The sequence below is a fragment of the Poecilia reticulata genome, chromosome 17 (genome assembly GCF_904066995.2).
Source record: "Poecilia reticulata chromosome 17, P_reticulata-male-v2, whole genome shotgun sequence".
Classification (NCBI taxonomy): domain Eukaryota; kingdom Metazoa; phylum Chordata; class Actinopteri; order Cyprinodontiformes; family Poeciliidae; genus Poecilia; species Poecilia reticulata.
Genome location: NC_088846.1, coordinates 17,557,269 through 17,573,137, shown reverse-complemented (window position 1 = coordinate 17,573,137; position 15,869 = coordinate 17,557,269). Strand labels below are relative to the sequence as shown.

Below are 15,869 nucleotides of genomic sequence, written 5' to 3'. Positions count from 1 at the left end.
AGGTTTTTTTTTTTCCCCCGCTAACCTCCTCCTTTCTACCTTCTTCCATTTCTTAGTGTTGGATGTGTATGTAATAAGCACAGACGGCCACGTGCAAGACTTCAGGTTTCCACAGACGAGCAAGGGTGGAGCAACTCTTCAGCTATCCTCCAACACAGTGAAAGTCAACAGCAAAAATGGTGAGAAAAATAATAAAAATCAGAGGAAAAAAAAGCATTCGTATCAGTCGTTGAAATTAAAAATTTAACAGTAAGATTTTCAACCTTACTGAACTCCTGCGGGATTGATTTGGAAGTGCTGTTTGTCCGGAGTGACCAGCACAGTGGCTGAGGTGAAACCATCGCTGTGAGGAATCCCACAGCAGTGCGTGACCATGCTCGTGATAAGCATGAGGAGAATGGGGCAGGGTATTATGGTCGTACTCTGCTCAGGGTTCTGTCTCATAATTGATTAAAAATTTTAATTACCAATATGTCTTGTTTCTTCAAACTTTAATCATCCAATAAATCCAGTAAACGACACCAAAGATTCCACTATTTAAAGGGAAACAGCCTTTCTGAGATACTAAGACGCATCGTTCCAACAAAGAAATAATCAACCAAGCTCAAATTTCTTTACATTTTGTGCCAAGTGTAGCTTGACCTACTCAAGCCAAGTTTTAATCAATCGCAAATGGACCTTCAATTCAAGTCCCTTGTTTATTTCCAAAGCCATGAATATCCATAAGTTTAGATAAAAATCCTCAGCCTTAAAAGTGGAAAGTAACATTGAATTTATTTGGTCAAGAAAACTGATAATTTAACAGAAAATAACAGTTAGTGTGATGAATAGATGATTGGATTATATAAATTCTTTGCAATAGAAACTAAAACTTATGCAAAAAATAAAAAAAACAGTATAAAACACGTCACACGTCTAGATATAATAAACATCTGTTATAATCTCCACGGTTTTCTTTTAGTGTCATCTCTAAAAGAAAACCACATCTCCAGATTGATGAGTTACTTTGGCGATTTTGGCTCAAAACTCTAAGGGTTTTTCTTATCTCGATATCCTGAAGAATAATTAAATCAAGACAGGGGCTGCGGGCATGTATGATATGAAACAGCTGCCTCTGTGGTACTATGATAATGATTCGTCCATGAAACGTCAGATATGATGTTATTAGATTATTATTTTTTAAAGAATCTGATTGTTATTCTTTAACTGGATGGAACATAGCCTGTTGAATAGTTCAAGTTTCCATCTGATCTATCTACTGTATGGACCTAAATTATTAAGAAATTAACATACTCTTTTGTTCTTTGCTTACTGTACAGGATTACACATATTTAAACATGTAAAATAGTTCAAATAAATTAAACTTTTATTGCAATAGCTCTATATCATGTGAAAAAGGAGATTCCTTACCATACAGCTTACGAAGCATGGAGCCCAGAGAAATGCTGGACTTTGTCTTGCCTGGTTTGTCACGATTGGTTTAAAATTTAAAGTGCAGATATGGACATTTTTAGGTGGGTATATTTTCTTCTTGTAGCCATTTTCTACCTTGGGAATATCAGTAGACATCTGGCTTTCTTGTCTTTCCCATTTTGAAAGGTGAATACAGCGAAAGAACTGTTATGTCAACACCTAAAAATCCCAAGACTAATTAAAGTGGAAAAAAGAAATGATAAAGAAAAAATGCTGAAGTTGTGTTTGTTGTTGTCAAACATATGTCCTCAAATTAAAGGTTAGATTTTTCTAAAACTTTGGATGTTAAATTATGTTACTGGAATGAATATATATATATATATATATTTTTTTTTTACACGTTTACCAGCCGTGCCTGTGCATGTTTAGGGTTCTGTTCATCCAAACAATGAACCCTCCAGTACTCGCCATTTAAAATGATACCTAATTTCTGCACTTTTGCTTTAACTAATTACGCTATTGTGAATTTCCGCAAACTACTAGATTTTATAATTGTCTCGTTGCAGGTGTGGCCAAGCTGGTGTTTGTGCTCTACAAGCACCTGGGCCAGTTCCTCAGCACAGAGAACGCCACACTGAGGGGAATGGGGGATCTGAACAAACACAACCTCTCCCTCACTGTCAACTCCCACATCCTGTCAGCTTCCATCACAAAGGAGTCCAGCCGTGTGTTCGTGGCCGACCCGGTGGTCTTCACTCTGGAGCACCTGGATGTAAGCCTCCTCCTGCGATTTGACCGGACCACCTAATAGCGCTATCTCTGACGGATACTGATGTTATACCATGGACTTTGACAAGAGACATTGAGGGGGTTATCATGGGGGCAAATTGTTTTGCATTGTACCAATGCAATTCTCAAATCAGCTCTGGCAATGTTGATTAAGGAGAGGTTGCAGGTATGAATAAATATGGAGGCTATTTTTGATCATTCAAAGGCATAAAACTCTAAAAGAAATCTTAAATCTCCAAGAAATGAGACCTTGTAACCGATAATATAGTTTGCTTTGTAAGTGGCATTCATTTATTTGGAAATAATTATTAGACTATCTGAATGTGTTAGGTTGTCTGCAGGTGTTGCTATTGATTCCTGTGCTTTTCACATTTAGTCACATTGTAACCTTTAATGTATCAAATCTGAAAATTGCAATAGCCCCCCTTCCACACCTCTTTTCCCCTAAATAAAATCAAGCGCAGTCTTTAGATATTGAGCTAATTTGTAAATAGAATCCACTTGTTGCGACAGACTGGTGACCTGTCCAGGGTGTACCCCGCCTCTCGCCCGGAACGTTAGCTGGAGATGGGCACCAGCAACCCTCCCGACCCCACTAAGGGACAAGGGTATAAAGAAAATGGATGGATGGATGGAGAATCCACTTGTTGGATATATAATCATCCACTATAAATACGTGTTGTTTTTTGTAAAAGGCCCGAGAGGTTTATAAAGGAGCCATCGTGTTGTAGGGAATGTTTTTTTCTTTGAGCAAATAAAGGGTAAATCTGAAAGAAAACCTCTCAAAGGCTGAAAGAGACTTGAGACTAAGGCGGAGGTTCCCCTTCCAGCAGCCAAGACATGCAGCCAATCCCAAAGTAGATTGGTTTGGATCAAAACAAAAATCATGTGTGAGAATTGGCCAGAAAGTCCAGACCCAAATCCAATTGAGAATCAGCGGTAGGGCTGATAAATAATTTTACGAGGCAATGTACATGTATACACATAAAGAGTTTATTCAGTTGTTTTTTGTTTTTTTCTGATTTAGGTTCTTCTGTGTGTTTGTTACTTTGCAGAAGGAGCATTATTACAACCCTAACTGCTCCTTCTGGAATTACTCGGAGCGAAGCATGATGGGATACTGGTCCACTCAGGGCTGCAAGCTGCTGGAAACCAATAAGAGTCACACCACTTGCTCCTGCAGTCACTTGACCAACTTCGCTATCCTCATGGCTCATCGGGGAAATGTGGTAAGTGGCCCCAACCTTGCTGTTCTCACCTGCTATTTTTCTTTCTCAATTAGTCCTTCTGTCTCCTGTCCTGCTGAATGATTTGTGCACACGTAGCAAGTGCAAGAGTGGCATCTCAGCGATAATTAGATTAGAGCCAGAGTAGAAGGTGAGCACATAAGCAGAAGGTGTTAGGGGGGGGAAGAGAGAGTGGGGCTGTCATTTTAAAAGAGCGACGCTGCGGATCAGGATAGGAAGTGGCACAACGTTATCAGAAGTAATTATGTTTCACCTGTGGTCCGTGTCTAATATGTATTCTCCGTTCCTGCGTACCCCGAGTATCATGGGAAACAGCAGAACCTTGGGTTTTTACTTACATTTGCCACCCTTCTTGAAGTGGTCCAGAGTCCATTCAGCTACAAAATGCAATTACAATCCAATTACATGAAAAATAGCATGTGTAGCAGAGACCCAGCCAGTAATAAATGTAGAGGATAAGTATGTGGTTTGTTTAATAGTGCGTTCCAACTCCTGAACTTGGTGCCTCTCATCTGTCTTAACCTCAACCTTAACCACATCTTGAAACCAGAGCCCAGAGGCTGGGCTCAGCCTCACACCAGTCCCCATACATATCACCTCAACAGTAACTCCTGACCTCAATGTAATTACAAATATCACAGAAGGAATTGCCTCACTTTCAGGCCACCATGAGTTTGAGTGATATTTCTTATGGTCAGGGCTGCTTTCCTATTTTATTTTTTTTCTTCTTCTTTGCAGCCTGGCCGGTTGCCCACTCAGTTTTAGATCTTCTGAAACGCTGCATGAATCAGCCGCACACGGCCGCTGCTCTTTGAGGCAATCCCCCCACCCCTCCGCTTCCTTCTGATGTCGCTTTCTGCAACGCGCGCAGCATAAAAAAGGATGACGGATCGCATTCAGTTCGTTTGCCAAATGACGTCAGGCTCGATCGGGTTAAATTAGGGCTTTGCAGTTTGTCAAGCCTGTCTCTTGTTGATCAGTCAAACGCCCAAATGAGCGCCGAAGCACTTCTGGCTCTGATGTCAAGTTGAACATATAAGCGCTGAGAATTCATATATCTCTAACATCTGCTGCATTTTGGGGGAAAAAAAGAGAAAAGAGAACCCTTAAAATCAAATTTGCCCTCATATGAAAAGAAAGAAACTGTATTTATCTTTCACTGCAGCAGCATAATCTCTCTTTCAAAAAATGTGTACACATCCAACATTTAATTTTAGTGCATTTATTCATTCTAAGAACATATTCCATTGTAAGAAATGATTCTCACCAGTGCCACAATTATTGGCACCTCCTGCTGTTAATACTTTGCACATCCCCCATTACGAAAAGAACAGCACTTTCCCTATAAATATTCACAAGGTTGGCGTGCGTACATAGAGGAACCGTTGACTATTTCTCTTTGCATGATATCTCTAGATACCTCTGAGTCCTGGGTTTTCCTTATGTGCTCTACTCTTCATTTTGCCGTACAGGTTTTTAATAGGATTAAGGTCTGGGGACTTGGGATGCCAATTAAATAAGGTTGATTCATCGATGTCTTGTGAATCATTTCTGTACTCATTTTGGACATCTGTTTTAGATTATAATCCATTTTTAGTTTGCAGGTAGAGTTCACGAGATTTTTAGAGTCTCCAAAACCATTGAGACATTCTGAATTCATTGATTTATATTTTTTTGGCTTCAGAAAGTCTTGATTGAGCCCAGGCTTCCCAAAGGAGGCTTTAAATCACCTGTAGCTTAGTGCTGAATTGGTACATTTATTACTTCTTTCCTTGACCCTTTCGTTTTTTGAGAAACATTACTTTTATTATTATTTATTATTTTTACAACCTCTGTCTTTCATTTGTTCTTGTTTATGAACTAATCTGTTGTAGCACTGTTGGAAGGAAATTAATGCTGAACATTTTCCTTTCTTTTGTGCCCCTGAAAGAATGATTTCCCTGTCACAGCCGCTTTATTGACATAATGTTTTCTTAGTTATTTTCAACTGTGTCCTTTTGTTAATAAAATCAATGAATGTTTTAAAGTTTTGCCTTAAGGTTTTTGGCAAATTGATAAAAGAAAGTTGCTACTTTTCTTGTATGCACTTCCCATCACAGTGGATACCACTGCCCCTTATTTGAAAGTCACAATCTTTTGTTTGTCCCACCTTCACGATCAGTGAATCGAATTGAGTTTATTTTATATAGGAAAACGGGATGCGAGGAATTACTATTGTTTCTTAAACATCCATCAATACTTTATGATTACTTATAAAGTATTCGGTGACTTTTGAGTGGTGGCAATTCTGTGTTTTTTTGTTCTCTGAATAAATGGACTTAAATAAAATGTACCCTTTCAGTACAGGAGCAATAAAAGCAATAAAATATTATTGTATATTAATGGCTTTTACTCATCTTTAGTAAGTGTGCCAGTAAATTTGCAGAGTGCTGCATGAATATGACTTATAAAACTAAACTGAACACCTCATGATTTTCCATTTTCTTTACATGGATGAATGTTTCCACCAGACTGGACTTTAATCTCAGAGAATCACAAATGCCAGCTATTATGATGAGTAGTGCAGGAGCAAAACTGAGTCTGTGCTTTCCGCGTGCGTTTCTGCAGAGAGACGGGGGCATGCACGAGGTCCTCCTCACCGTCATCACCAGGATGGGTATCGCCGTGTCTCTGGTGTGCCTGGCCATCAGCCTCTTCACGTTCTGCTTCTTCAGAGGCCTGCAAAGCGACCGCAACACTATCCACAAAAACCTCTGTCTCAACCTCTTCATTGGAGAGCTTCTCTTTCTTGTGGGCATCCACATGACGGAGCCAAAGGTACAGGGGGAAATTATGCTGCAGTGGCTCTTAATTTTAATTGCCTCAACTTGAGCAATTAACCTTCACTAACCTAAATTTCACTCCTAATTTGTCTTTTTAAATGTTGCACCAAAAAGAAAGGAAAAATAGCTACATGTGAGTAAAATTAAAAGCCTACTTGGAACGGCAGACGGCACCGTGTGGTGTGTCTTTAATAGGCCTGTCACGATAGCAACTTTTGCTTGACAGTAAATTGTCCCTTTGTGATAAACAATTATGTCGTCGTTTTGAGACCGTTTTCAAATAATATAGTGATGGCCTGTAAACGAAAGTATAAAAACTATGGAATTTATGGAAGATTGGGTGGAGGAAAGAGATTGCTGAAAGAAAGTCTTAAGAAGTTCAATTTACATTTTGCCATGTATGGAATACAGAAAAATTGTGGTACAATAAAACATGCAAATCTGTGTCCTGGAAAACTAAATCTAGACATCACCCAGAACACATCCTTACAGTGATAAATGGTAGAAGTAATGATGAGTTCCTTCCACATGGACAGGGAAACTGGTTAGATCTGACTGAAAGATCTAGATCAACTTGGAAATATGTGCCAAGATCTAAAACCTGCTGTTCACATATGATAGTATTTTCATATGTAAAGCTGCTAGAGACAAAGTTTGACTCGGGTAATCCAAATTCTTGCCACATTTTCAGATTTTTATGTGCATATCCATAGTTGTTGAAAACATGTAGCACTACTTTGTGCTGGTCGATTATATAAAATCCCTACAAAATGCATTGAAGAAGAACTGTGTGTAATTTTAAGAAACGGTTTGCAAAACAACACAGGCATCGATTTGCTGTATTGACGTCGGCATCTTTGGTGAATGCAGGTTCAATATTTGCTGTCCTCTTTGCTTTCAAATAGTTCACTAATTAGAACTATAAGAACATTTGAAGGCTAAACACAAACCAATAGACCTTTTGCAGACAGACAGGACATGGTTAAGTTTATTAAAGTCATTTAATGAAAGCAGCTGAAGACCAGAAAATGAATACTTCAGATGAAGAAATAAACCCAGGTTGAGTGAACAAAGCACAATAGGGCATTGTGGTTTTATACCACGACAAAACCATGCAATAGTCTTATTAAAAATTCTATTTCTTTTTTATTTCAGGAGATATGAAATCCTCTTGCGTGCAACTCTTTTGTGTGTTTCCTTTTCAGCTGGTGTGCTCCATCATTGCCGGAGTCCTCCACTTTTGTTTTCTGGCTACGTTCACCTGGATGTGCTTGGAGGGCGTGCAGCTGTACCTCATGCTGGTCGAGGTCTTTGAGAGCGAGTTCTCACGCAGAAAGTATTATTACCTCTCTGGCTACCTCGTCCCTGCGGTCGTCGTTGGCATCTCTGCAGCCATCGACTACAGGAGCTACGGAACGCAGCGGGCGTAAGTGCTCCGCCTTCTGCGAATCTTTTCTCTTGGCTTTGCACAAAGATATGAAAACAAAAAAAAAAAATCATGAACTTCTCTACTTGGACACACCCACACAGCATGCATATGGAGCTCTGTGCTAATGACAGTAATATCACAGGGAGTAGTCCACCTCCGGCCTATGGCGAATTAACAGCCTGTCACTGCAGAAAGAGGAGGCTGTAAGCATAGAAAAAGCATTAATGAATATGCTGGCTGACTGGCTTGCCAGTTCCTCCTATTTATTTTTTTTTCTTTTTAGTCTTTGCAAATGGATAATTACTGCCCTTATCAGTAAGAAGTCTATGCGCTTCTGGACTGGTCTTTATCCAACCAGTAAACTTAGGACTTGGAAGGCTTTAATCTTCTAATTTGAAGAATGAAAGTGTATGTCATTTTTCACTCTCCCAATTTCTTGCAGCAATCCTCACTTCATTTATGCATCCTGAAAAATAAAGGCCAAAGGATATTGCTTTTTTTTTTTTTACTTCCCACAATACATTGTCTGCTAAACACAGACTTTGAAATTACTATGAAGCATGACTTTTAAGTGTTCAGCTAAGGCAAATGACAGCACCAGTGACGATGACAAATATGAGAAAAACCAGCCACGCTGCCACAACCACCTATCCCTCGATTCTTTACCCTTTAATGTTCACCAGGTGAAATTACCCCCAGAATCACCACGCCCAGTAACACTCGGCAGAGCTGTGAGCCGTAAACCAGGACAAACAAAAGTAGCAGTAACAGTAAAAAAAGAAAAGGAACCGCTTAAGAAATAAAATGAAAAAAATAATAATAACAAGTCACAGGCTGCTATCATCACCTACTTTCAGTGCAATCTCAGAACAGCACATTTGCAAAACACTGAGACGTATAAACGGAAAACACCAGCGCGATAAGAATTGCTTTTTACTCTGCAGCACCTCGTGGCACAGTTCCAACACCCTTTCGAGGTCGAGTTTTCTTCACTGTGGTCAGAAGAGTTGCCGCTCTGTTGCCATGGCCTATCATCTAACCAGCTCCTCTGTGCACCAATCAATACGACAGAGCAGTGTTTTGGCATTGAAATGACTTGATGAACTAAATGTTCCTTTTTACGTGTTCCAGATGCTGGTTGAGAGTGGATAACCATTTCATATGGAGCTTCATTGTACCAGTGGCCTTCATAATAGTGGTAAGTTTTAAAATTTGTGCAAGCATAGGATCGTTTTTTTTTTTTTTTGTTTTTTTTTTTAATCGCAGAGAAGCTTTGGAAACAGTTTATAGATTTTCTCTCCATGTGTACTGGCAGCCTCTTAGCTCTGCTTTCTCAGATCAATTTGCATGAAAGGAAAGTGGTCCCATTATAGCTGACACGAGGACATCAGTGTCCACTCAGCTATGAAATCCTATGAAATCAGAATTGTTGAGCAGTAACAACGCGGAGCTTTTCGGTCCTCTCGTCTCAACTAGAGAATACTCCCCTTCCTGCAATCAGGAGGAGAAATCGTTTCAGGCATGAAGGTCATTTGCTCAGTGGGAAAACAAGGGGGATGACGGTGAGGGGCGAGTTGGGGGGGAGGGGCAACATGGAAGTAATGAGTGGGTGGGCCAGAAGACAACCATTACCAGAGTGCACTGCCCTGCTGAGGATCATGACACATCCCCAGCCAATCCCGGCTCACGGACATCTCCATCTTCGCTTCTTAATATTTCATGTAGAGTACACCGAGTTCGCCGCAAACTCACAACACACGTGCAGGAGAGGTGAGAACAAACACACGGCGAATGTCCACGCAGGAACACGCATGTAAACGAGTCCAACGGTTGTATAAACATGCAAAACCATGAGAGGAGCTGCATGGACTCCTGCACTGGTTTTATGTGCTTTATTTGGCAGAGAAGTAAGAGACCTGAAAACTGTGGAGGACGGCTCCTTAGAGACCAAGCATGTAGGGAAGGAGGTGTTTTTTGGGGAGGGGAGGGGTCGGTGGGGGATCCATATGCAGCTTTCTGCAAAGTGCCTCCCAGCTTCTCTACTCGCCGTCCATCCGTCCATCTGTCCGTCTCACCGTATCTGTGTCATCACTTACGGCTGTGTTAAATGTATCTCCAGCCTCTCGGCTCGTGTGGACGCAAATTGGCCCCAGTGGCTGGGAGACAAAACTCTGTGATCTAAAAGCCTCTTTCTGTCTTCGCAGCCGCTCCTACTTCTTCCATCTTTCTCCTCGCCGCTGTTCGGTTACATATGCCTGCCCCTCACATGCTGCTGCTGTTTCCCTTCCAAGACTATTTTCTGTCATCTTGTCATTTTTTTTTTTTTTTAGACTGCATCCATATGGTCGGATAATTGGGATTCTTTCTTCCTGCAGGAGAACAAAAACTTCAAAAATGTTTATAATTATAGTTTGCTTTCTAGTAAACTTCAGCGTTTTTTTTTTTTCCTTTAAAGATTTTTAAGCTTTTTTAAAAAAAAAAACAAAAGTCGACCTGAAGTTCCTAATGGAGGAAAAAAAAGTTCCACATTACCCCTGTTGTTTTTCATGGAATCTTCAGTGCAGCACATTTGAACAGTTAAATATGGTATCAGACCAAATCAAAGCTCATCCCCTCCCTTCCTTTTTGTGGCCACAGGCCCTGCGGTGCTTACAGAAAGAGACATCCTGAGAGCATGGAAACCTTTTCTGGATGTATGGCTTGAATCACTTAAATGTTTTTCCTGGCCTCGGTAGAAATTGCCTCTAAAATATGGCATTCAGCTCCTGTTGCTCCCACCCCCCCACCTTTCTCTCCGAAAGCTTCCTGAGCTTTCAGCCATGACGTGTTAAGATTTGTGTGGGCTTTGCCGTGCGTGCGTCCTCATCTCGTGTAATTGCGCTCCGTGTTTGGCGTCGTCTATAATGACAAACACGGGAAAGGAAGACAAACAGCGAACGCAGCTCGTGTCAAAGCCCCGAGCCGACTGAGGAAGACCAAAGTGATCACCTCTCGCTGTTGATTTTCTCTGTGAAAGTCAGAAGGCCTTATGATCAGTATAAAATTTTCATAGACCTCTCACTGAAGGTGTGTTGCTTGCTTTCAAGCCAACACAATAAAAGATGTAGTTTTTCTTTTCAGACTATATTGGTTTCTGTCTACAGTGTCTTTCAGAAATATTATTACCCCTTGAGTCTTTTTTTCACATTTTGTCACGATTCGACCGCGAACCTCGTTTAGAGGGATTTCATGGGATTGGCCAAGACAAAGTAACGCGTAATTTAGAACTGGACAAAAATAATGCGTGGCTCTCGAAGTATTTCTCAAACAAAGACATCAAAAGTGCGGCATGCTTTTGTATTCAGCTTCAAGAGTCAATAGTCAATTGCAATTGCAGCTGCTAGTTTTTCTGAGAATGTCTTTTACCAGCTTTGCACAACTAAAGACTTAAATGTTCGCCCTATTCTTTGCAGAATGGCTCAAGTTCAATCAGAGTAAATGGAGAGCATCTCTGAACAACAATTTTCTCATCCTATCCAAGAATCTCTGTGGGATTTTTTCGACTGGGCCATTTTAACACATGAATATTCTTTGATCTAAACATTTCTTTTGTGGCTCTGAGTGTGGAAGTCCTGCTGGAAGGTCAACTTCTCTCCTGCAGCTTTTTCTCCTAAATCGTCCCGGATTAATGCTGCAGTCGATTTTTTTTTTTTTCTTCAGAAGTTGGAGCTTAGAGTTAGGAATGACGTCACAGCCGAGTTAAGAGTGTAGTTGCAATTCGCTAAATAGGGAAATGTGCTGTTTATTGTGGTTTACAACTTTCAACGATGCAAAAGAATAGGTTTCTCTTCATTTTATACTTTCAACTTTAAAAGGAAAATTATCCCAAGAAAATAAGTTCCACCACTCTGTGCTTTTCTAAGAAAGCATGTAGACCAAAGTGAAGTTGCCAGTGAGAACATGGAAAAAAAACAAGACCCGGGTTCTGAAAGATTCTCCGACTCCACTCAGAGAGCTCCCATTTTATTCTAAAAATTCCTGCTGGGGTTCTGTAGTGGCGCAGGGGTTAAGCACAAGCCGACCTAAGGAGGCCTTAGTCCTCGACGCAGCCGTCGCAGGTTCGATTCCTGGCCTGGTGACCCTTGCCGCATGTCTTCCCTCTTTCTCATTACCCTACCTTCCTGTTGTAGCATTTTCAAATAAAGGCCACAAGAGTCAAAAAAAAAAAAAACTTTAAAAAAAAAAGAGTGACTCAGTTAGCTGCTAAAGGCGACAGAAAGTTCTACCTTACTGAGGTGGCGTGGTTGACCCTGTTAGGTGTGACACTGTCTTCACTGTAATTGGTTTATACATAAACCATAAAAAGTGTGCCCCCAGTATAAGTGACCTGGATTTAGAAGTGTCATGGTGATGAAACTATGCAAATTGGAAGCATCACACATTTACACACATTTACAGGCTTCTAGCCATGCTGGTTAATTTACTACACCATCTATTCAGTGATAATGTGTGGACACTCATTGCCTGCTTGTATCAAGTTGTTTTATCTGGCTAAACGATCAACACAAAACTGGGGAATAAAGGACACCAAAACCAGACACAACAAAGGAGCAGAGCCTGTTCTTGGCAGAGCTCTATCCATTTTAGTATCTGTTTTCTGTTTATATTTCCACCATAATGAAGGCTTAAGACACTCTTAAAGTCCTCATCACTGTTCCTGAAATTGCGTCACATTAGGAACTCTCTTAAGGCCTAAGATGCGTCGTGAAAATTCTAAGAAAAATCTGAGAATTTCTACAAAATTTTACAAATGTTCCTAAAATGACGTCATTCAGAGCTAATTTTAGTTTGAAGACTAAAATTAGCTATACAAGCAGAAACCCCTTCAGCATTTCTCAACTGGAAGTGAGAAGCACAGTATCCTTTCCACAGACCGATACCAGAGACACCAAAGTTATTTCAGCCAAAGAAGATAAGTCTAGGCCACTGGTTCTTAACCTGGGTTCGATCGAACCCCAGGGGTTCGGCGGAGCCTCTGCGTGGAGGTAAAGACACACTTGTGTAAAGTCGTGATGACGCGCACCGCTTTGCCATCACTTGCTGCAGAGGATCACGTTACATTGCTTGGCCAATCAGTGCTGTGGAAGAGCACCGATTGAAGGAGCTCCACTCTCGGCATGGATTTGAACTTTTGTCTTTAATTACTTCAGCAAAGCTCACAGTTTTTACCAAATTTTCTGTAGCTTTTGGTGTACTTCTAAATCTACATCTTTTCGGGCTTGCTACTGCCTCTACGCAACTAATACAATTGCACTACTAAATCAGAATATCGCAAAGTCTTTTATTATTTATTATTAATTTTTCATTCTCTTAAGAATGTAGAGCTAATTAAATGATCTAAACAAGACCTTAAAGTGGTTCCAGTTTCTCTCGATGGCCAACCTGTTGAAACTGTGGCAAATTTTAAATATCTTGGGTCGTTCCTGGACAATCAGCTCAACTTTGCTGAAAACATTGACTATATTTTGAAGAACTGTTCTCAGAGACTCTACTTTTAAGATGACTTGGTGATCTAGGGTGACCCATCTAGGCTCTAGTTGGGTCACCCTTATGTCTTAAATTTGGGGGGGGGGAAATCATATTTTATTTATCACTACAGAAGGGTTCAGTGAATGCGCATATGAAACTGGTGGGTTCGGTACCTCAAAAAAGGTTAAGAACCACTGATCTAGGTACTAGAGAGTAGAGGGGTCCTAAGGTTTTTTTCTGCTAGAAAATATTCTTTTGTTTGTATCCTTTGTTTAACAAGTAAAACAGATGATTTTTTTTTAATTCAGTTAAATCTCTTTCTGTTCCTGAGACAAAAGGTGTGATTCAACATCAGTGTTTGAGAATTTCTTAATACAGAGATGAATATTTAAATGCAAGCTGTGTTTAAATACATGGGTTTTTAACTCATTAGAATATCTGGAGTGCTTCACAGCACTTCTCTGTAAGGAACGCATCTGACTACATCTCTACTGACAGCACCTAAGCCTGCACTGCGAGCACGTGGAACCGGATGCCTTCCTTAGTGCAGTCTATTAACCCTGATGCACATCTGTTTTGACAGGTCAATGTCATCTTCCTGGTGGTGACGATGTACAAGATGGTGAAGCATTCCACCTCCATGAAACCCGACTCAAGCAGGCTGGGGGGTATCAGGTGAGGGGTGTCACTCTAGGAGATTAAGAGGCCGGGTGTGTCGTTGCTTGTTTTGTGCGTGTGTTTGTGTTTGTGTGTGCATACTGAGAAAGGGTATGAGGGGGGAGGGATGGTGGTGTATATGCGAGAAGGAAAATAATACGCGCCGTCGCCGCTTCTGCCTTGCTGCTATAATTTCAAAAGCTGTATTTGACCTACACATTTTATTTGATTTTACTTCCAGCCAGACCCACGGTTTTCCCTTTCAGATTTTATTTTCCTTCTCAGTCTGTTGGTGGTGCTTTTTTTAGCTCACTTTTATGATTTCAGTATTTGCGCTACTCATGGGTATATTGCCTGTTTTATTTCTTCATAAGTGCATTTCTGACCTTTTGGCGTCTCTTTGCTCCTGTGTTCTCGCATAGTTTATAGGCGCATTTGGAAGATAGATCCCAACCATACGTCTTGTTGATTTCAAGATGTGTAAAACGGGGGGAAATTATTATATGAAGTGGGTTTTAGGGGTCGGGGTTTTCTTCCGTCTCCCTGCTTCCAGTGGGCTGCTTTGGGTTGATAAAACAGCAAATCCCTGACCATTTCTGCACTTGGAGCCTTGTTCAACAATATGTTTGACGGCATGCCAGCATATGTTATGTAGGCGTTTGATTTTTAGGCAGCAACTCAGATTTGGGTCCAAACCAAAAAAAAAAAAAAGCAGAAAAAAAAACTGAACAAAATAAAACATTTTAATTGGCTTTTGTGTTTGTTGTAGCTCACATAAATGACACATTTGTGGATGTTGCATTTTGTGCAACCATAACTAGCAGTCAAAACCCATTAACTGTCATTAATTAAGGTCTGCCGCTATGGCGTATAGAGATTCTGTGTTGTGTATATTGGAACTTGTTAAAAAGTTGTCTGGCTTTTTTTTTTCTTCTTCCCAGACCAAAACCAAAATTATATCCCTGCAGAAGAAGCACAAACAAGTGGACAGCACGTCTAATAAGCCATGATTATTATTCTGATTTCTTTTCAAGTGACATGTTGATGGTCTGTTTCTCCCCTTGTCTCCACACTCTCTAGATCTTTCTCAGAAATGGGTAGGGGGGGAGGACTCCCCTCTTTCTCTTGCTTTTTTTTTTTGTCACTGAAACTGACTGTTAGGCTGTATCTTGTATCCTTTAGACTTTCCTCAGAAGGCGTCGAGTGAAGCCTGCTGTTTGTGCCGTCTTTTCAGCTACCAAACTCGGACGCAGACCAAGGAGCTAAATTTATATCGAACTGTCCGTGCCAGATATTTGTCAAAATTTCTGCAACATTTCCAGAGCAGGAAAAGTAACCCAAAAATATATATTGTATTAAAGTGCAGTTCAGAAGTTTTGAAATGTCGCACGATTTTCCTCTTTCAGTTGTTCATCATCACTTTTCCTCCTGGTTTTTTTGTTTTTTTGCAGGTCATGGGTGTTGGGAGCTTTTGCTCTACTTTGTCTTTTGGGACTCACGTGGTCCTTCGGCTTGTTCTTCCTCAACGAGTCGTCCATCGTGATGGCTTACCTCTTCACCATTTTCAACACTCTGCAAGGGATGTTTATCTTCATCTTTCACTGTCTGCTTCAGAAAAAAGTAAGAAACTGCCTTTTGGGACTCGTGCAGAGGTGGAAAAAAAACAGTCGAGAGGAACTTGTTTATCTGTAAAGTTGCCATACAGTATGCATTGTAAAAGTATCAATACCCCTCACACTTTTACAGCTTTTGCAAATGTCAAAAGTTTTTCACTGGCATTTGCGTCGCTTTAGATGTGAAGAACACATACTTCGTATTTACCGTAATTGAAAAGACAATAACGCCACAGTCTGTAATTCCTTTTTCCAGAAGTCAGATAGGATAGAGAACATCTGTTTTCAAGTTTTGCCTCAGATTCTCAATTTGATTCATGTCCAGCCTTTGACTGGGCCATTTGAATAGATAAGTATCCTTTGATCTAACTCAGTCCACTGTGGCTCTGGC

At 40.5% G+C, this 15,869-nt stretch overlaps 1 protein-coding gene across 14 annotated transcripts in view; it reads left to right on the top strand.

Annotated features, from left to right (window-relative positions):
* Positions 1 to 15,869, top strand: part of adgrl2b.1 (adhesion G protein-coupled receptor L2b, tandem duplicate 1) — a 124,527-nt gene that overhangs the window by 93,111 nt on the left and 15,547 nt on the right. For all 14 annotated transcript variants that reach the window (XM_081598692.1, XM_081598699.1, XM_081598701.1 and 11 more), the window contains 8 exons: positions 57 to 179; positions 1,980 to 2,185; positions 3,258 to 3,431; positions 6,057 to 6,266; positions 7,477 to 7,697; positions 8,832 to 8,898; positions 13,792 to 13,883; positions 15,317 to 15,485. In XM_081598692.1, coding sequence (XP_081454818.1) covers positions 57 to 179; positions 1,980 to 2,185; positions 3,258 to 3,431; positions 6,057 to 6,266; positions 7,477 to 7,697; positions 8,832 to 8,898; positions 13,792 to 13,883; positions 15,317 to 15,485 — 1,262 coding nt within the window. The remainder of the gene's footprint in view (positions 1 to 56; positions 180 to 1,979; positions 2,186 to 3,257; positions 3,432 to 6,056; positions 6,267 to 7,476; positions 7,698 to 8,831; positions 8,899 to 13,791; positions 13,884 to 15,316; positions 15,486 to 15,869) is intronic.